Genomic DNA, 17,232 nt, shown 5'->3' with positions numbered 1-17,232 from the left:
TGAGTGTCTATGTTTGCTGTCCACACTTCCGTGAACATGGACAAACAACCGAGCTTTAAATGGTAAAATCGAAAGTCTTAAGTCTAAACTCATGGATGACCAAGCTTAAATGTCCAAGTTTCCACGGACGACCTTTACGGTCTTTCGTGTGATCTTCAATGCATGTTCGAGAGTTTATAAATTTGTGTCATCTTAGATGGACGATGTCGTGATCTTCTGCGCCCATCTTCTATGAGAGTTCAAGACTGACCGACTCAAGTCCCTGGCTCCCTGCAGCCATGGTCTTCCGTGACTATCGTGCGATAGTAAAATGTTGCGTGGTCAAGAAGTTGAAGGGTCTTTGACTATCTATTAATGACCATTTGGACTATAGCCACTTGAATGAATTCTTAAACATCTTCATTGATATTGAGGAGCTCCAACAACTAATTTTTCTTGGTAATCTAAGTTGAATATTGAAGACCTAAATGAGCTTAATGTTAATAATTGATTTGATGTTTTAGTGGTTCTCCAACAGCTAGTTTCTCTTTGAAATGAAAGTGGAATTCAAGATTCAACGGAGAAGCTTAAGTTGATTCTAACGGTAGTTCGTTTTGCCTATAAAAGGGCTGGAGTCTCTTGATGTCATAATCAATCAACACACTTACAAGCAGCTAGTGTACAAGCTTTAATTCAAATAATCTTGAGTGATACTGTTGTGCTTGAGCTTCATTGTCTACATCCTTTTGAGATGTTGTTGATGTGTTGAAGTGTATTGAAACACTACATCATTCTAAGAAAGGTTGATCAAAGAGCTACAACGTGCAAAGTACTTTGTAGCATCATCTTGTATTTGATCATGAGTGTGTTGAAAAGATTACAGTAATCCGGTTTGTAATAAGAAGCCATTGTATGTTTTAAAAAGAGGGCTGTGTGACCAGTTGGTGTAAAATCCTTGGAGCCTGTGTGGCTTGGGTACAGAGCATGCCGTTGTGTGTAAGAGTTCTTGATATTTGCCTGGGAAAAGTATCTATTAGTAGAGGAATCTTTGGTCCATGATCAAGGTAGTGGACGTAGGACAAGTTGGTCCGAACCACTCTAAATCTATGTGTGCTTTGGTGGTGTGGATTGGCTGTCTCTCTCTCTCTTTCTCTCTTGCATCCTCTACAAGCAATCTGATAATACCTTCTATGGCTTTACTTTTTGATGCAGATCCAAGCACCCGCAAGAAGAGGAAGAAGAAGAAGCCTAAGATTAGGGCTTAGTATTTGGAGCCTTAGTTTAGTACTTAGTTTGTTTCAGCTTTAGTTTTCCCATACTTAGTTTATTTTTCAGTTTTTAATGTAACTTAAATTGAACCGGTTCAGTCTTGGTTCAATTTAAGTGATTAATTCTTATTGGTTGTTAGGCTTTATTTCTTATTGGTAGATTAGGAATATTTTAAGTTTTTATAGTTTTAATTAAAGTATTACACCCTTCCACGATTTAAGTGAGGTAAGTAATTAGATTGTATTAGGATTTGGCCTATGGCCATATTATAAATAAAAGAAAATGGGAGGCTCCCCGACAGTTCAGATTAATTATTTTCAGTCATGTTTGCATGCCATTGCTGCTGCTACTCTGCTCCTTGGTGAGTGTGCCTTGTGGATCTCAAGATGAAGGGATTGGTGGACTCCTATCGACTCCTTGCATCTATTAAGATTAGGAGGCCCTCTTCTCTGCATTCAAGTTGCTTCAAGCTGCTTCAGGTTGCTTCAAGCTGTTGCTAATTGGATTCCTGCAAAACCAGTAAGTTATTTAAATTTTCCTGCAACTACCTTTCTTTTCCTCATCCTCCAACCTAAGCCTACATTCCCATTATCGATTCCCATAACCCTAGCTTCATTTAAACCCTGTCCAGCCCAATTCCTTCCATCAATTATAACCAAACTTCATCCACAGCATCTTCACCCTCCCCCTAACACTCGACAGCAACCTCTCCCCCATCCTCCCTTCAAAACCCTAATTCCCCTCAACCTTACTAAAACCCAAAACCCTAAAATACTGCCTAGACCTATGTAGCCACCCAAACCCATCCAAACTACAGCCGAACTACTCTCTCACTGCCCGAAACACTTGACCAGAAGCCCTGCCCCGAAATCCCATCCTAAATCCTAATTTCATTCCCTTTTCTATTTCCCAAAATCCGAAACCCTAACCCTAATTTTCTGAAATTCAAATTTTCAGTTAAACATTATTCAAACCTACATTGTTAGCTTCCCCTAGACCTGCCTACCATTACCAAATAATATCCAACCTCACTACCCTAAACATAACCCTAGTTTTTGGCCTAAAACTACAATTCTGCCAACCGGCCAGCTGTTTTAGAGGATCCTAACTTACCTGGTTCCTAGTAGACCTGTCTATCTAGGACTACATTACCTTTGCTTGTTGCTTCTTTATTTTCTTTTGTATGTTATTGTGTGAAGTGCTTAGGATGAGATCGGCGGTTGGTATAGTTGAGAGCATTAAGGTTTGGGTGAATCGCCTCCCTTTACCAACCAAGCTTGGCAGAGCTTCCTCAGTTAGGGGTAGGCAAATTCTACTTGCTCTTGGAGTCTCGGCCCCCCCTCCCAGGCTAAGACGCCCTCTTCCTATATATTGGTGCCCGCCTTTTGTATCGGTAAAATTGAATGTGGATGGTGCATGTAGAGGGAACCCAAGTGTTGGGGGGGGGGCGAGAGGAATTATAAGGAACTCAGAGGGGCTTGTCTTGGCGGCCTTCTCTAGCTTCTACGGTGCCTGCACGAACTCAATTGCTGAGCTTCATGCTTTGAGAGACGGTTTGATTAGGCCTCTCTGATGTCGTGGTTAACTCTGATTCATTTTTCACTGTCAGCATGGTTTGCCTAAAGAGATGTAACTTATGGAGGGGTTGGTGCTGGTTTCAGGAAATCTTGGAACTGATTGGTTTGGTTAGGCCTTGTATTTCCTTTGCGTATAGGGAAAGTAATAGGACTGCAGATTGGTTGGCTAATTGAGCCTGTGAGGCTGGGTCTTCCACTACTTTTGGGCAGGACAATCTGCCACAGGGAGAGCTTCAACGTATCCTTCGGGAAGACAGGGCTGGTTTGCCTGTTCTCAGAATGTAGTTCCCAGTTTTTCTTTGTTTATATCCTGTCTCTTGGGTTGGGGGTAAGGTGGTATGTTCCCCCCTTGTATTCTTTCATTCTTTTTGGAAATTAATAAAATTATAGAGGCTGGCCCGGGTCCCAGGTAATATTCGGGTTTAAAAAAAAGTGCTTAGGAATAGTTTTGGGTTTGGGTTTAATTGGCCACACTTTGTTTTATTTGGTAACAACCTAATTCATTGGGTTGCTCTTGATCCTACAAGTCGTATCAGAGCAAGGTCTCTTCATTAAGAGTTTAACAATTCGAAGTGTAAGGTGCAACCCCTTGTTGGTTGATAAACCAAATTTTGATAACTTAATGTATGCTGATGATTGTTTAGTTGATAGTTGTGATAATGATTTATCTTCTTGTTTGGATGATGCTGATTTGATTGAATCTGTGTTGTCCTGCAATAATCTTGAGAATGTTAATTGAAACCATGAATATTTAGATAATGATGATAGTCTCTCCACATTATGTGTTGATGATGCTAATGAAGTAAATAAAATGTTTAAACTTGTATCCTTGTTTAGGATAGATTTAAGTAGTGCTTATCATAGTGTTCTATTGATGACCATGATGTTACATCCTGTTTTGAATGAAAATGATGATAGTTCATTATGTAATGATAATTTGTCATTATGGTGAGCGAAGTTTGTTTTATGAATTTTGATTGATAATTTGAAAGAATGTTAATGTAAAAATCAGATTAAAAAAAATGCTTTTATTGAGTTGTTTGAAACTTCTTGCACTCTTAAGGAATCAAATGATTCTTTAAGGGATGAAGTAAGTATAAATATTTAGCTGATCGTAGACCACCAGCCCCGCCTTAGACAAAGAAGAAACTCCCTCAGCATCTCTTGATAACATGATCAAAAGAACTATGATTGTTGAAGGAGTACTTGAGAAGTTAAATATAATCAAGTATTCTTGTGTTGAGAGCTCTTGTAAAAGAAAATACAACAGATTTTTTTTGCTTGTTTACTAACCTTTGTGGACCCAAGATCATTTGGGTACCAAGATGGAAAACTTATTTTGTTTTACAGGATAGGTGGATGACTAAGGTCAAAAGTTCTCTAAAAGGAAAGTCTTATCAAAAGCCAAGAGTCTGCTCCAAGAGTGAAGACTAAGAAAAGGCTAAAGGTGTGACAACATCAGAGTTCTATGTGTACTTCAATCCACCAAAAGGGATGGAGATGAAGATCTTCTCTATCTACCGGGATGATTGATTCGCAAACTAAACATGCCATAAGGCATGGGAAACGATGGTAGAGGGAGTCTACTATAATCAAAGAGGTGTGAAGCCTCTTTTTCTAAGTGTTTCTAGGGATGTATATTGTTAAACAAAGAATGCTATTATGTAACCACGATAGAGGGACTGTGGCCTTTATCTTTCTTCCTTTGTTTTGCTTTCCTAGTTGTACTAGGAGTTTGTTAGCTTAGCTTTCTTTCTTTTGTTCTTTTCTATTATGAATAGGAAAGCTCCAATATACTATGTTTTCCATCTATGAATAAGATTGGAACATAGTTCGAGAACTCACGAGATCTCGCCGAGTTTCTCGGTTTTTCGAAATCCCGAGACGAGACTGCCTACGAGTCTCAAAATGTCAATATCTCGCCGAGATCTCGGATCTCGGTTTGACATAGGAAAATGCCCATATAGGTTCTTTATATGAATGCCAGGTCTCGAGATCTTGTTGGAAAATTCTTGGTACACAAACACCTATCAATGCCAGGAACCAAGACAAACAAGACAGACACTTATTTATGCCTAATATCATTTGTATTTCATTTACTTAAGATATTATTCGTAAATAAGCAAATACCCCCTATTTGAATCCAATAAAAATAGTTAAAAATCAAATTCCAAAAGGAAAAAAAGTCAACCCCCCAGTTCAAGAACAAAAACTGGATTTTCGGCGGTAGGTGCAATTTTCAACTTTCTAATGCTGGGGTTTTTCTCAAATCTAAAAATTCCATAAATCTTATTATGGTAAAACATTGCTAAAAACCAAAAGTGCGGTAAAATATTCATTTGTTTTGATGTCCAAAAAACTATTTTCATTCAGAGCGATTTTGACAGCATTCGTGCACACCAAGAAAAATAGGTTTTTCAAGGGTCCGAGTTGGCACCGAGACCCGAGTTTTCGAACCTTGGATTGGAAAGGGGGAGGCTGCTATTGGTTGTTACTCTCTGGCAGCCTCCCCACTCGATCTTCTCCTTCTTCCGCATTGCTGGTTTTATTCTCTGATCTTGTTACATAGTATCAGAGCAATATAACTAGTAATTTCTCTCAGTCAAATCCTGGTTTGATAGTTTCTTCTCAAACTACTCACGATTCTTGGTTGCAGCTACCATAAGCTGCCTATCTGCTTCAAGTTTCCCTAGTTATTGAAAATTCTTATCCAATTCAAATTCCAAAAACAACTGGATGAATACCTCATATGCCTTTCATTCCAAGGTTGAATGTGATAAATAGCTCCTTTCTCGAGAATCCTATCAAGAATATGCCTTTATACACATATACAATTCCACATCATTGTACACGTTTCCACACCCCCCAATGTCAGTCCCAAATAAATATGAATTGAACTATGGCGCCCTTCTAATCTACATTGCTGGTTATGAAGACACTGGTTTTTGGATATCAAATTTCAAGTTTATGAAGCCTGCGGTAGAAGAATTTGCAGTTTATGAGATCTGAAATTACTTTTTTATCAGCCAACTGATGGAAGTCATATTCTGAGGTCTGATTACTCCTACCAAGAGCTACACTCGATCCAAGTTTTGGGACCAACTTATGGCCTGATTTTCTGCAATTAAGTTTCTCCTATTGACTGGGGGCACTCTGTTTTTAGGTTAACAATCAGACCCAGTGTTTATTAAATTACTTCTGATCTGGCAACTGATCAGACTAAGGTTTTGGGAGTTTGTTTCCCTACCTGAAGACATTCTTCGTTCCAAGTTTTAGGTCCTTCTAACCTACTGATTACAAGGTATTGATTTTCTTCTAATCCTGGGTTTATAGTTCACTAATCTGTCAAATCTCTTGCTGCCGGCTTCAGTTTTTTGGCATTATATTCTGCTGCTACTAGGTGATCCTATTATTGGTGAAGAAGGTATTGCACCCCTGATTTCTTCAACAAAACTAAGTTTAATTCAAGAAATTGGTGCTACTACTCCACTGACTGTGGATTATTACTCTCGGTTGAATGCTATCTCTGATCCTTAAACTACCAGTTTGTATGATGGCCAACTCTAAGGCTCCTTCAGACAATGTCCACTTACATATCACCAACATCAAGTTGAATGGTGTGTCAAATTACATGTTGTGGTTTAAGGTAGTTCTGGTTTACATCCATGCTAAGGGGAAGATGAAATATCTTACTGATGATCCCCCTTCTGCTGATTCTATAGATGCTACTTCTCTTACAGCATATGAAGACTGGATGTGTGAGAATTCTGCTCATACAGATCACCCTCAAATTACATGTTGTGGTTTCAGGTAGTTCTGTTTTACATCCATGCCTAGGAAGAAGGTGAAATATCTTACTGATGATCCCCCTTTTGTTGATTCTAAAGATGCTACTTCTCTCACAGCATATGAAGACTGGATGCATGAGAATTCCACACTCAAGATATGGTTGTGGAATAGTAGTGATCCTATTATCGCTGCCAATATTGTGCAAAGGGTGTTTGGAATGATCTGAAGTGAAGTTTCTCTCGGGAGAAAAATATTTTTGAACTTAAGAGTTGTATGAGAAGTTATTCATTTGTAAGCAGCGCGACAAGTCCTTTATTGCAGCGGTTACAAAGGCATTATTGAAGAACTTCAGGTCAAGGTACTAAAACTCAGAACTCGGTACCAACTCGGTCCCTTGAAAAACCGAGTCGAGTCGAGATCTTACCGAGTTGGTGCATTGTTTTTTTCGACTTGAAGCCTCAACTTGGTGGGTTATAGATCTAGTTTGGGTATGAAACTAGGTATTCAACCTATTTTAGACCATTTAAACACAATGGCACTATCAGATTTTGGCTAAACAAAGTCCAAATAGGAGTTATGTACCGGTCAAACTTAATTTAGTGTGTACGAATGCTGTCAAAATCGCTCTGAATGGAAATATTTTCTTGGACATAAAAACAAATGAATATTTTACCGCACTTTTGGTTTTTGGCAATGTTTTATCATATTAAGATTTATGGAGTTTTTAAATTTGAGAAAAACCCCAGCATTAGAAAATTGAAAATTGCACCTACTGTCAAAAATCCAGTTTTTGTTCTTGAACTAGGGTTTTGATTTTTTAACTATTTTTATTGGATTCAATTAGGGGGGTATTTGCTTATTTATGAATAATATCTTAAGTAAATGAAATACAAATATAAAAACATTTACTTAAATGATATGAGTGCCAGATCTCGAGATCTTGTTAAAAATTCTTGGTATACAAACGCCTATCTATGCCAGGAACCAAGACAGACAAGACAGACACTTAGATCTCGCGAGTTCTCGGTATGTCGAAAATCCGAGACAGGATAGGGGTCGAGTCACAAAAGTACAATATCTCGTCGAAATGTATCTCATCGGCATGAGTGCCAGATCTCGGTTTGACATAGGAAAATGCCTATCTAGGTCCTTTATATGAGTGCCAGATCTCAAGATCTTGCTGGAAATTCTTGGTATACAGACACCTATCTATGCCAGGAACCAAGACAGACACTTATTTATGCCTAATATTATTTACTTAAGATATTATTCATAAATAAGCAAACACCCCCTATTTGAATCCAATAAAAATAGTTAAAAAATCAAATTCCAAAAGAAAAAAAAGTCAACCCCCAGTTCAAGAACAAAAATTGGATTTTCGGCGGTTGGTGCAATTTTCAACGTTCTAATGCTGGGGTTTTTCTCAAATCTAAAAATTCCGTAAATCTTATTATGGTAAAACATTGCTAAAAACCAAAAGTGCGATAAAATATTCTTTTGTTTTGATGTCCAAAAAACTATTTTCATTCAGAGCGATTTTGACATAAACCAGATTTCAGCAATCTGATTTATATTGAAGGAATTAGGTACCGGTCAAACTCAATTCGATGTGCGCGAATGCCGTCAAAATCGCTCTGAATGAAAATATATTTTTGGACATCAAAACAAATGAATATTTTACCGCACTTTTGATTTTTAGCAATGTTTTACCATATTAAGATTTATGGAATTTTTTGATTTGAGAAAAACCCCAGCATTAAAAAGTTGAAAATTGCACCAACTGCCGAAAATCCAGTTTTTGTTCTTGAACTGGGGGGTTGACTTTTTTTCCTTTTGGAATTTGATTTTTTAACTATTTTTATTGGATTCAAATAGGGGGATTTGCTTATTTATGAATAATATCTTAAGTAAATACAAATACAAAAGCATTTACTTAAATGATATTAGGCATAAATAAGTCTGTTTCTCCTGTGTCTGTCCTGGTTTCTAGCATAAGTAAGTGTCTGTCCTGCATTCCCACTAACTGAAACTCCTATTTGGACTTTGTTTTTGCAAAATCTGATAGTGCCATTGTGTTTAAATAGCCTAAAATAGGCTGAATACCAACTTTCAGATCCAAAAGAGGTCTAAAACCCATCGAGATGGGCTTCCGAGTCGGAATTTTTTTTCTTTCAAAAACTCGCTGAGATCTCGACTCGACTTGATTTTGGGCTGGGCCGAGATGGCTCCGAGACCCGAGTTTTCGAACCTTGCTTGAAGCCGCCACTAATGGTTTCTCAGATCAAAAACTACTGGGTAGATCATCATTCTAGGGACATCATTCTCATCCATCCATTTCTTAACGCCAACACTCTACTTCCGCCTGAAACCAAGAATGTTTCTTTGACCCTTCACTCTATCACCAAGGAGGCAAGGAACACAATCCTTCTCACCCTAAAGCAACTAAGTTCTCAACCAAATCAAAGGGGATAAAAACCCCCACCTCGACAACATCCATGTACTGAAACCCAACAACAAAAGTTACGAAACACAAATGATCAGTGCAAATGGGTGGCTAGCTACGTATTGTAGCTTTCAGAACTCTCGTGCTCTGTGTGCAAAACAGAGGACGTTTAGCAGATACCCTCGTGCTCTAAGCAGAGTAGTTGGGGAGTTATGAGGTTTTTACCAGAAATAGACAACCTGAATCAATAGACAAAACGAAGTGTGGTCGCTGAACCGAAGTGTATTTTCTGGTTAGAAACTATTGACTTGGAGAAAGAGTAGAGAGAGGAGGTGAACGGAATCTACAACAGGCGATTCTGGGAAGGATTTCGACATTTCATAATGTGGGAGAGAGGCATGAGGGGTATCAGCTTTAGAGAAGAAAGCTCGGAGCACTGGCGGATGTAGATGGAGAAGAAGCCCATGAAGAAGAAGGCGCTTATCAATGACTCGGCTTCTGCTTCAATTCGTTTGTCGTGAAGGAGAACAAGAACTGCTACTCCTGGTTTTCTTGTGTTGACGGCTTATAATTTTTATTCGTTTTTTTTTTCAATTTCGAGTATAGATTTTTTATTTCTAGGGTTCGAGCAATGTCTGCTACGGTTCTCAGATATCCACAATTATATTTTTAGGAGACCTGGTAGGAGGTGCTTCTAATCCCACTGAGCATCAAATCGCCACTTTAATTGCTCCATATTGCAATTGTGGGTAGTAAACCAGTGCACAGCCTTGCCACAACGAGCCGCGACGAGCTAGGTTAGCAAGTTGGATGGTATAGTCACCATCGGAGGCGGGGAAGAAGAGTTACAGGAGGAGAAAAAGAGTTGCAGGTGAAGAGCATATGTTCGTGCCCAGGATATTTTGGGTTGTGGTTCAACATTAAATTGGATAATACCCTATCAAGGGTATTTTGGTCCTAAAGTTTCTATAAAACACATCCCGTTTGTGACTAACGGGAGCAACTAACTGCTTGGACTAAGCTTCTATAAAACACATCCCGTTTGTGACTAACGGGAACAACTAACTGCTTGGACTAACTTATCAATTAATATGAAAGGCAGGGGAGGTACGAGTAAAGAGTGCGTACAAATGGATGCATCGATAATAAGTCCATACCACAGGGGGGTATTCGTAAATTTCCCTTTAAATAATAACCTCTTCTTCCTTATTCTTACCTTCCATCTTCTTCTGTCGTGCTTCAAAACGAATTCTACAAAACAAAAAAAATGTGATGAGTTTATCTTCTTCCCTTTTCGCAAACCCAATTCTACAAAGACCGAATAAACCCAAACCACTCAATTAATTAGACGAAAACATTAAACCTAGAAATTTCAGTTTACCCATTTATTTTTTGTTCTTTGGATTCTGCAGCAACATTTGAGTAGAGACGGAACTATGAAACCAAATGATTTAAGCTTGAAACAATAGAGATCCTACCTGAAAATTGAACAACCCTAAAGCAAAATATCCACTGGATGTATGCTTGGGTGAGCCTGAGCCTAAGCCTGTGCCTGTGCTATCTGGAAGAGAGAGCAGAGGAAGGTTCCCTCAAAACTTCCCTAAACTTAGCGAAGGTTTGGGTGAAACCCAACAACCGACTACTCCAATTATATATCCACCCCAAATTCAAGTTCCTCAACCCTCCTTAGAACATGCAGAGAAGATGAAAACCAGAAGAAACCCTAGAGTTTATCAATTAGACAACACCAACTACTCCAATTATATATCCTACTCATCATCTCTTCCTTTCCCCCCTCAGAGTCAATTCTCATGGGCTTCTTTGTCCCCTATTGCAACCTCACCAATCAGTACTGAGAATTACAATTTTTCCCTACCCAATCAAACCCTAGGGCTAAATCTCAACCTCAATGATTTCAACAACAGCCCATCAATCTACTCATCTTCCTCTCCATCATCTTATTCTCCTCCCACTGCCATGGAGGAAGTTCCACCATCATCTGCCATATCATCATCAGCCGAAGAACCTCCAATGATGACAGGAGACCTTCTGCATCCAGCCATGGATGATGAGGAGATGGCAGAGATTAGATCCATTGGAGAGAAGCATCAGATGGAAGGGCCGCCACCATGATCAACCTGGAAGATTGCATCCTACCATTATCCAATTAACCACAGAAACTTTCCCTTCCACCTACCTATGCCAATTAACCAAATTGCAGGCCCTCGTCTTCCCGAACAACCAAAATAATAAGAAAAAACAATATGATTTTTTTTTTCTAAAAAAAAGAAGAAAAATACCTTTTGAGTTCTTCTCAACGTGAAACTCTTCTGAAACGTAACCTCAGACGCTTCAGAAATTTCCAAGGTAGCAGTATCAGTAGTAGAACTAGCCCTGTTCTTGCTTCTTCCGCCTTTAGTCCAACGAAGACGATGATGGTTTGTAATTTGGGGTTTTACCCTTAAGGGTTTTCTGGTAAGTCAACCCTGTGGTAAGGGTAATTTTGCCATTATGAAAGAGTTAACAGCGACTTAACTGCACAGACCTAACGGAGTGGACTAAGTTGAAATAAATTCATAAAGTAGGGGTTGTCTGTGATATTTTGACGATGTTTGGGATGTCCGTGATATTCGATATACTTACAGGGGGGTGACCGTGAAATTTTCCCTAAAATATACTTTCTAAAACTGCAAATTGAAGCTAAACTTAGACAGCGTTAAGATAGGATCTTTCTGCACTAGATGGGCCCACAAGATCTTCTAAAAAGCATCCCCATACAAGGCAAATATGGGCTGTGACACTGTTCACCTGAACAGTGTTTTTGCCCTTTTTTTTCTTATTTCGATCTTCATCAGAAGAATATGATGATGTGCTTAACTAATGGATATATGTATTGATATTATCACATCTTATACATATCTGAGATGTGTGGTGATGTCTAACAACTCATCACATGTAAAGATCAATCACATACAGTGTATGGTGTTGTGCTTCATTGAAGGATATGTGTATTGATGTTCTCACACATTATACATCTAAGGGCCTCTTTGGTATCATTTTTCATTTTGTTTTTGGCCTATTTAAAAAAAAATCATTACTGAAAACCATTTTGATCTGAAAATAAAAACTGTTTGTTAACTAGTAAACACAATAGACTGTAGAATGAAAAATAAGTTTGGTAACTACCTGTGTAAATAATTTTTATAACATTTTTGAACAAATGGGCCCAAATCAGACTTTTTTTAGAGAAATTGGCCCAAAGCCCATATATATTTAGTGGTAGGTGAAGAAAGTCTCCCATCACCCATTTTCTTTCCCAAATCAACTCTAAACCATAAATCTCCTGAAATACAACATCAATCTATGCCAATTCAAATGGAATGGGTGAGATCTGGGATTTCAGATTAGCTTTTATATATAATAGTAATAATAAAATAAAACTAAAGCAGAAAGGGGGGAGAAGAGCATTATACGGTTACAGAGAAAAAAATGAGAACAAAGGTAATGTGTGGTGGTGGCAATTATGGAGGGTTGGGACTTGGAAATCTAGAAGAAGATGGAGAAGTGGGCATCGGTTGATGACAGGAAGAAGAAAAGGTGAAGAATAGAAGAAACAGTAGGAGGAAAAGAAGAAATCAAATCAGAAAGAAAACGAAAATAGGGTTTTATGTTCCTGCAATTGATGGGGGTGAAGGGAAATAGGAGACTTAGGGCTTGTTTTCTTTGGTTTTTCCCCTGGCTCAGGGAGCTACGACCACGGCTGTCTCAAGCTTCTTTGTTTCTTTTGTTTTCTCTGGTTTTTTGAAAACCCTGGCTGTCTCAACGCGGGGATCTTCACCGTGGATTGAAGTATTGAACGACGGAGGAGAAGGAGGTGGCTTGTCTTTCTAAACATAAAAGAAAATGTCTATTTTACCCCTCATTTTTAGTTCATATGAGCGCATGCTCATTAAAGAGCGAAAAAACGAAGGAAAAACAGATTTTGGCCATAATCCATAATAAACTCGAGAGTCTATTATCATTTTGGGGGTGTTTTCATTTATTTTAAATTAAAACAAGTTTCAAAATGGATTTCAGACACATGAAAAAATGAAAAATTGTCAGAAAATGAAAATGAAAATGAAAAATGATACCAAAGAGGCCCTAAGATATATGGTGTTGTGTAATAATTCATCACATACAATGTGTTTTGATATAGATTTGTGCATGTTGGGCATACACTGTTGTTTCTGTGTAAGTTGAGCATACCCTAGATGTGATTTCGAATGAAGCCACATGTACAGACATGAGAAAAAAGGGGAGGTGGAAAGAGGGAGGGGAGCCAAAATTTCGACACCCCCCCGGGGAAAAAAATCCCCTTTACCTTTCAAAGGAATCTACTTTTTCACTGAGAATGGTTCTTTTGAAAAAAAAAAGAGGGATTGAATTGTGCTTGTATGGTATGGATAATGTGTTCACAGGGTTTGTGATGTTCTTTAAAAATGAGCTATCTTTAGATCTTGTCTTTCACGATTAAGCTATTATGTGTTTCCATGATGGTTGTTTTGGCAAGGAGTGAACCATGCTTGAATAATGTAGGTAATGTGGTGATTGATCTTGCCATGTGTTGAACCCAAACACCATTGTGTTATGTGTGGTTTGAGTATATTAATAGTGTTTAATGTGCTAAGAGAAAGATGATACCCAAGCTGTTGAAGAGGAACAATTGATGAAGAACAAAGCATGTTGATTGGAAGATCTTGTGAAGACAGCCTTCTATATACTTGAAGAATCAAAGAGTTGAAAGCCACATCTAATGGAAAGTTACTTCAAGTCAAGACATTAGTATTGATTTGATTGTAATATACTTAAAGATCCTAATGTGTATGGTCTTCAAGATGAGAAAAGCCCAGAAAATGACATCAAGTAATGGACTTGATGGAAATACCAAGAAACTAGGTGGTTCAACTTAGAAGAGTCTCTATGTTTGTTGTCCACAGACTTCTGTGAACATGGACAAACAACTGAGCTTTAAATGGTAAAATCTAAAGTCTAAGTCTGAACTCACGGATGACCGAACTTAAATGTCTAAGTGTCCACGGACGACATTCATGGTTTTCCATGTGATCTTCCGTACATGTCCAAGAGTTTATGAGTTTGTGTTATCTTAGACGGACGATGTCGCGATCTTCTGCACCCATCTTCCATTTGATTTCGAGGGTGACCAAGTCAAGTCCCTTCTTGAGGAGCTCCAACAACTAAATTTTTTTGGTAGTCTAAATTTAATATTGGAGACCTAATTGAGCTTAATGCTACTGACTGTTTTGATGTTTTAGTGGTTCTCCAACAACTAGTTTCTCTTGGAAATGAAAGTGGAATTCAAGATTCAAAGGAGAAGCTTAGCTTGACTCTTAACCGCTAGTTTAACGATTAGTTCGTTTTGCCTATAAATGGGTTGGAGTCTCTTGATGTCATTATCAATTAACGCACTTGCAATCAGCTAGTGACAAGTTTTGATACTTGCCTGGGAAAAGTATCTGTTAGTGGAGAAATTTTCTGTCTGTGATCAAAGTAGTGGACGTAGGACAAGTTTGTTCGAACCACACTAAATCTCTATGAATATGGATGGACAACCGAGCTTTAAATGGTAAAATCTAAAGTCTTGAGTCTAAGCTCACGGACGACCGAGCTTAAATGTTTGATTGCCCGCAGACGACCTTCACTGTCTTCCGTGTGATCTTCCATGCATGTTTGAGAGTTTACGACCTTCACGGTCTTCGGCACCCATCTTCCATGAGAGTTCAAGAGTGATCAACTCAAGTCCTTGCAGCCGCGATCTTCTATGATTGTCGTGCGTAGTAGTTTAATGTTGCATGGTCAAGAAACTGAAGGTTCTTTGACTATCTATTAATTATCACTTGGACTATAACCATTTGAGTGAACTCTTAAACATCTTCACTGATATTGAGGAGCTCCAACAACTAATTTTTCTTGGTAGTCCAAAATTGAATATTGGAGATCTAAATGAGCTTAATGTTACTAACTGTTTTGATGTTTAAGTGATTCTTCAACAACTAATTTTTCTTGGCAATGAGAGTGGAATTCAAGATTCAAAGGAGAAGCTTAGCTTGACTCTAATGGCTAGTTTAATGGTTAGTTCATTTTGCCTATAAAAGGTTGGAGTCTCCGGATGTCATAATCAATAAACACACTAGTAGCTAATGTACAAGCTTCAATTCAAATCATCTTGAGAGAAATTGTTGTGCTTGAGCTTCATTATCTACATCTTTTTGAGAAGGTGTTAATGTGTTGAAGTGTGCTAAAACGCTACAAGGGCTGATCAAAGAGCTACAACGTGCAAAGTAGTTTGTAGCATCATCTTGAGCCTGTGTGGCTTGGCTACTCAACCTGTGGTTGTGTAAGGGTTCTTGATACTTGCCCAGGAAAAGTATTTGTTGGTGTAGAAATCCTTGGTCCGCGATAAAGGTAATGGACGTAGGATAGGTTATTCCGAACCACTCTAAATCTTTGTGTGCTTTTGTGGTGTTGATTCTCTCTCTCTCTCTCTCTCTATATATATATATATATATATCTTGCATCCTCTACAAGAAATTGTAATACCTTCTATGGCTCTACCTTTGCTTTTTGATTCTTTATATTCTCTTGTATGTTATTTGTGATGTGCTTAGAAATAATTTTGGGTTTGTTTTTAATTGACCAAACTTTGTTTTATTTGGTATCAACCCAATTCAACCCCCCTCTTGGGTTGCTCTCGATCCTACACCATGTTTATTTTTTGGTTAACTTGTTCTTTTCCCTTTTTAAACTTGCTTGACTTTCTTGATTTTTGGTTTGGCTAAGAAGGATTAAACCATTCTTCTATGATATGGATGGTAGGTGGCAGGCGTTTTCGTGTTCATTTATTTATGAGCTCAGCTAATCTGAACACCCCTGTGCATTTCACTTACATACATTCTTTCTATCCATGATGGTAATAACGAACATTTCATGATCTGAACTAGACTCCCTCCCCCCACCTCAACACCCCCCCCCCCCAAAAAAAAAAAAAAAAAAAGTGGTCTGATTTCTTATGTACGTCCTTTTTGTTCATGGTTCTAATTACAAATGTGAGGTTTTTCTGGTTACTTATTGCTCTGAGTTTCCTATGCTTCCTTGATTATCAATCCTAGTGTCTTTGGAAACTCCTCAGCTCCCTTTCTGTTGGCGTCGGAAGAGGAAGGTGTAATACTGTAATTGCTTTTCTGTACCTGTTTGAGTAGGATAAACATTTTTTTCTTGATAAAGCCCTCCACGTGTGCATTTGCCAGTGGACCACAGCACGTACTTTAGTAGGAATTACAATCTAGTGTGCATTAATTATATTCTAATAATTTTCTCTTATTGTAATGTTGTATGTCCAAGTGTTTTTCGAAAGTCAAAATCCATGATTTTTCTCCTCATTTATAATGTGGGCTGAACCAACAGAAACATCTGGACAAGGACCTTTAAAAATTAATTAAGAAAAGAGGCAAAATTACAATAATGGTTGTCCACTCGTTTGTGGGAATACTTAGAAAGGATGTATAATTGTATTATCTGTTTGCTGCCTGGTTATTGAATTGTTAGTTTTGTAGTTTTTATTTTTATTTTTATTTATGTACTTTAATTTATATCTATTATTCATTAACCAAACCGAGCTACTTGAGTGCATCCATCCTGGTTTTCTGCAGAGAGATGATCCAGCATAGGCCATACACACAAAAGGTGGATGTGTACAGCTTTGGGATTGTGCTCTGGGAGCTCATCACGGGTATGCTTCCCTTCCAGAATATGACAGCAGTGCAGGCAGCATTTGCTGTTGTCAACAAGGGTGTCAGGCCAATTGTTCCCAATGACTGCTTACCTGTTCTTAGTGAAATCATGACTCGATGCTGGGATGCTAATCCGGAGGTCCGACCGTCCTTTGCTGAAGTCGTTAGAATGCTTGAGAATGCTGAGACAGAGATCATGACTACTGTCCGCAAGGCCCGCTTCAGGTGTTGCATGACCCAACCAATGACAACCGACTGATCCTAATTTGGGAGTTTAGTTAAAGAGGAGGGGGAGGGAGAACAGGAAAAAAAGAGAGGAAGAAAATAGAAAAAGAAAAGGAGAAAGAGCAGAAGTTGATTTTATCTGAGCCTTCTGTATCCACCA

General features: G+C 38.4%; 1 protein-coding gene across 2 annotated transcripts in view; it reads left to right on the top strand.

Annotated features, from left to right (window-relative positions):
- Positions 1-17,232, top strand: part of LOC122654675 (serine/threonine-protein kinase STY13-like) — a 26,352-nt gene extending 9,120 nt beyond the window's left edge. For both annotated transcript variants that reach the window (XM_043848881.1, XM_043848882.1), the window contains one exon: positions 16,767-17,232. In XM_043848881.1, the coding sequence (XP_043704816.1) occupies positions 16,767-17,106 (340 nt within the window). In that variant the 3' untranslated portion in view covers positions 17,107-17,232. The remainder of the gene's footprint in view (positions 1-16,766) is intronic.

Source organism: Telopea speciosissima, chromosome 3 (genome assembly GCF_018873765.1).
Source record: "Telopea speciosissima isolate NSW1024214 ecotype Mountain lineage chromosome 3, Tspe_v1, whole genome shotgun sequence".
In the NCBI taxonomy this organism is placed as follows: Eukaryota; Viridiplantae; Streptophyta; class Magnoliopsida; order Proteales; family Proteaceae; genus Telopea; species Telopea speciosissima.
The sequence above is the reverse complement of the archived record's forward strand: the minus strand, read 5'-3'. Positions and strand labels throughout refer to the sequence as shown.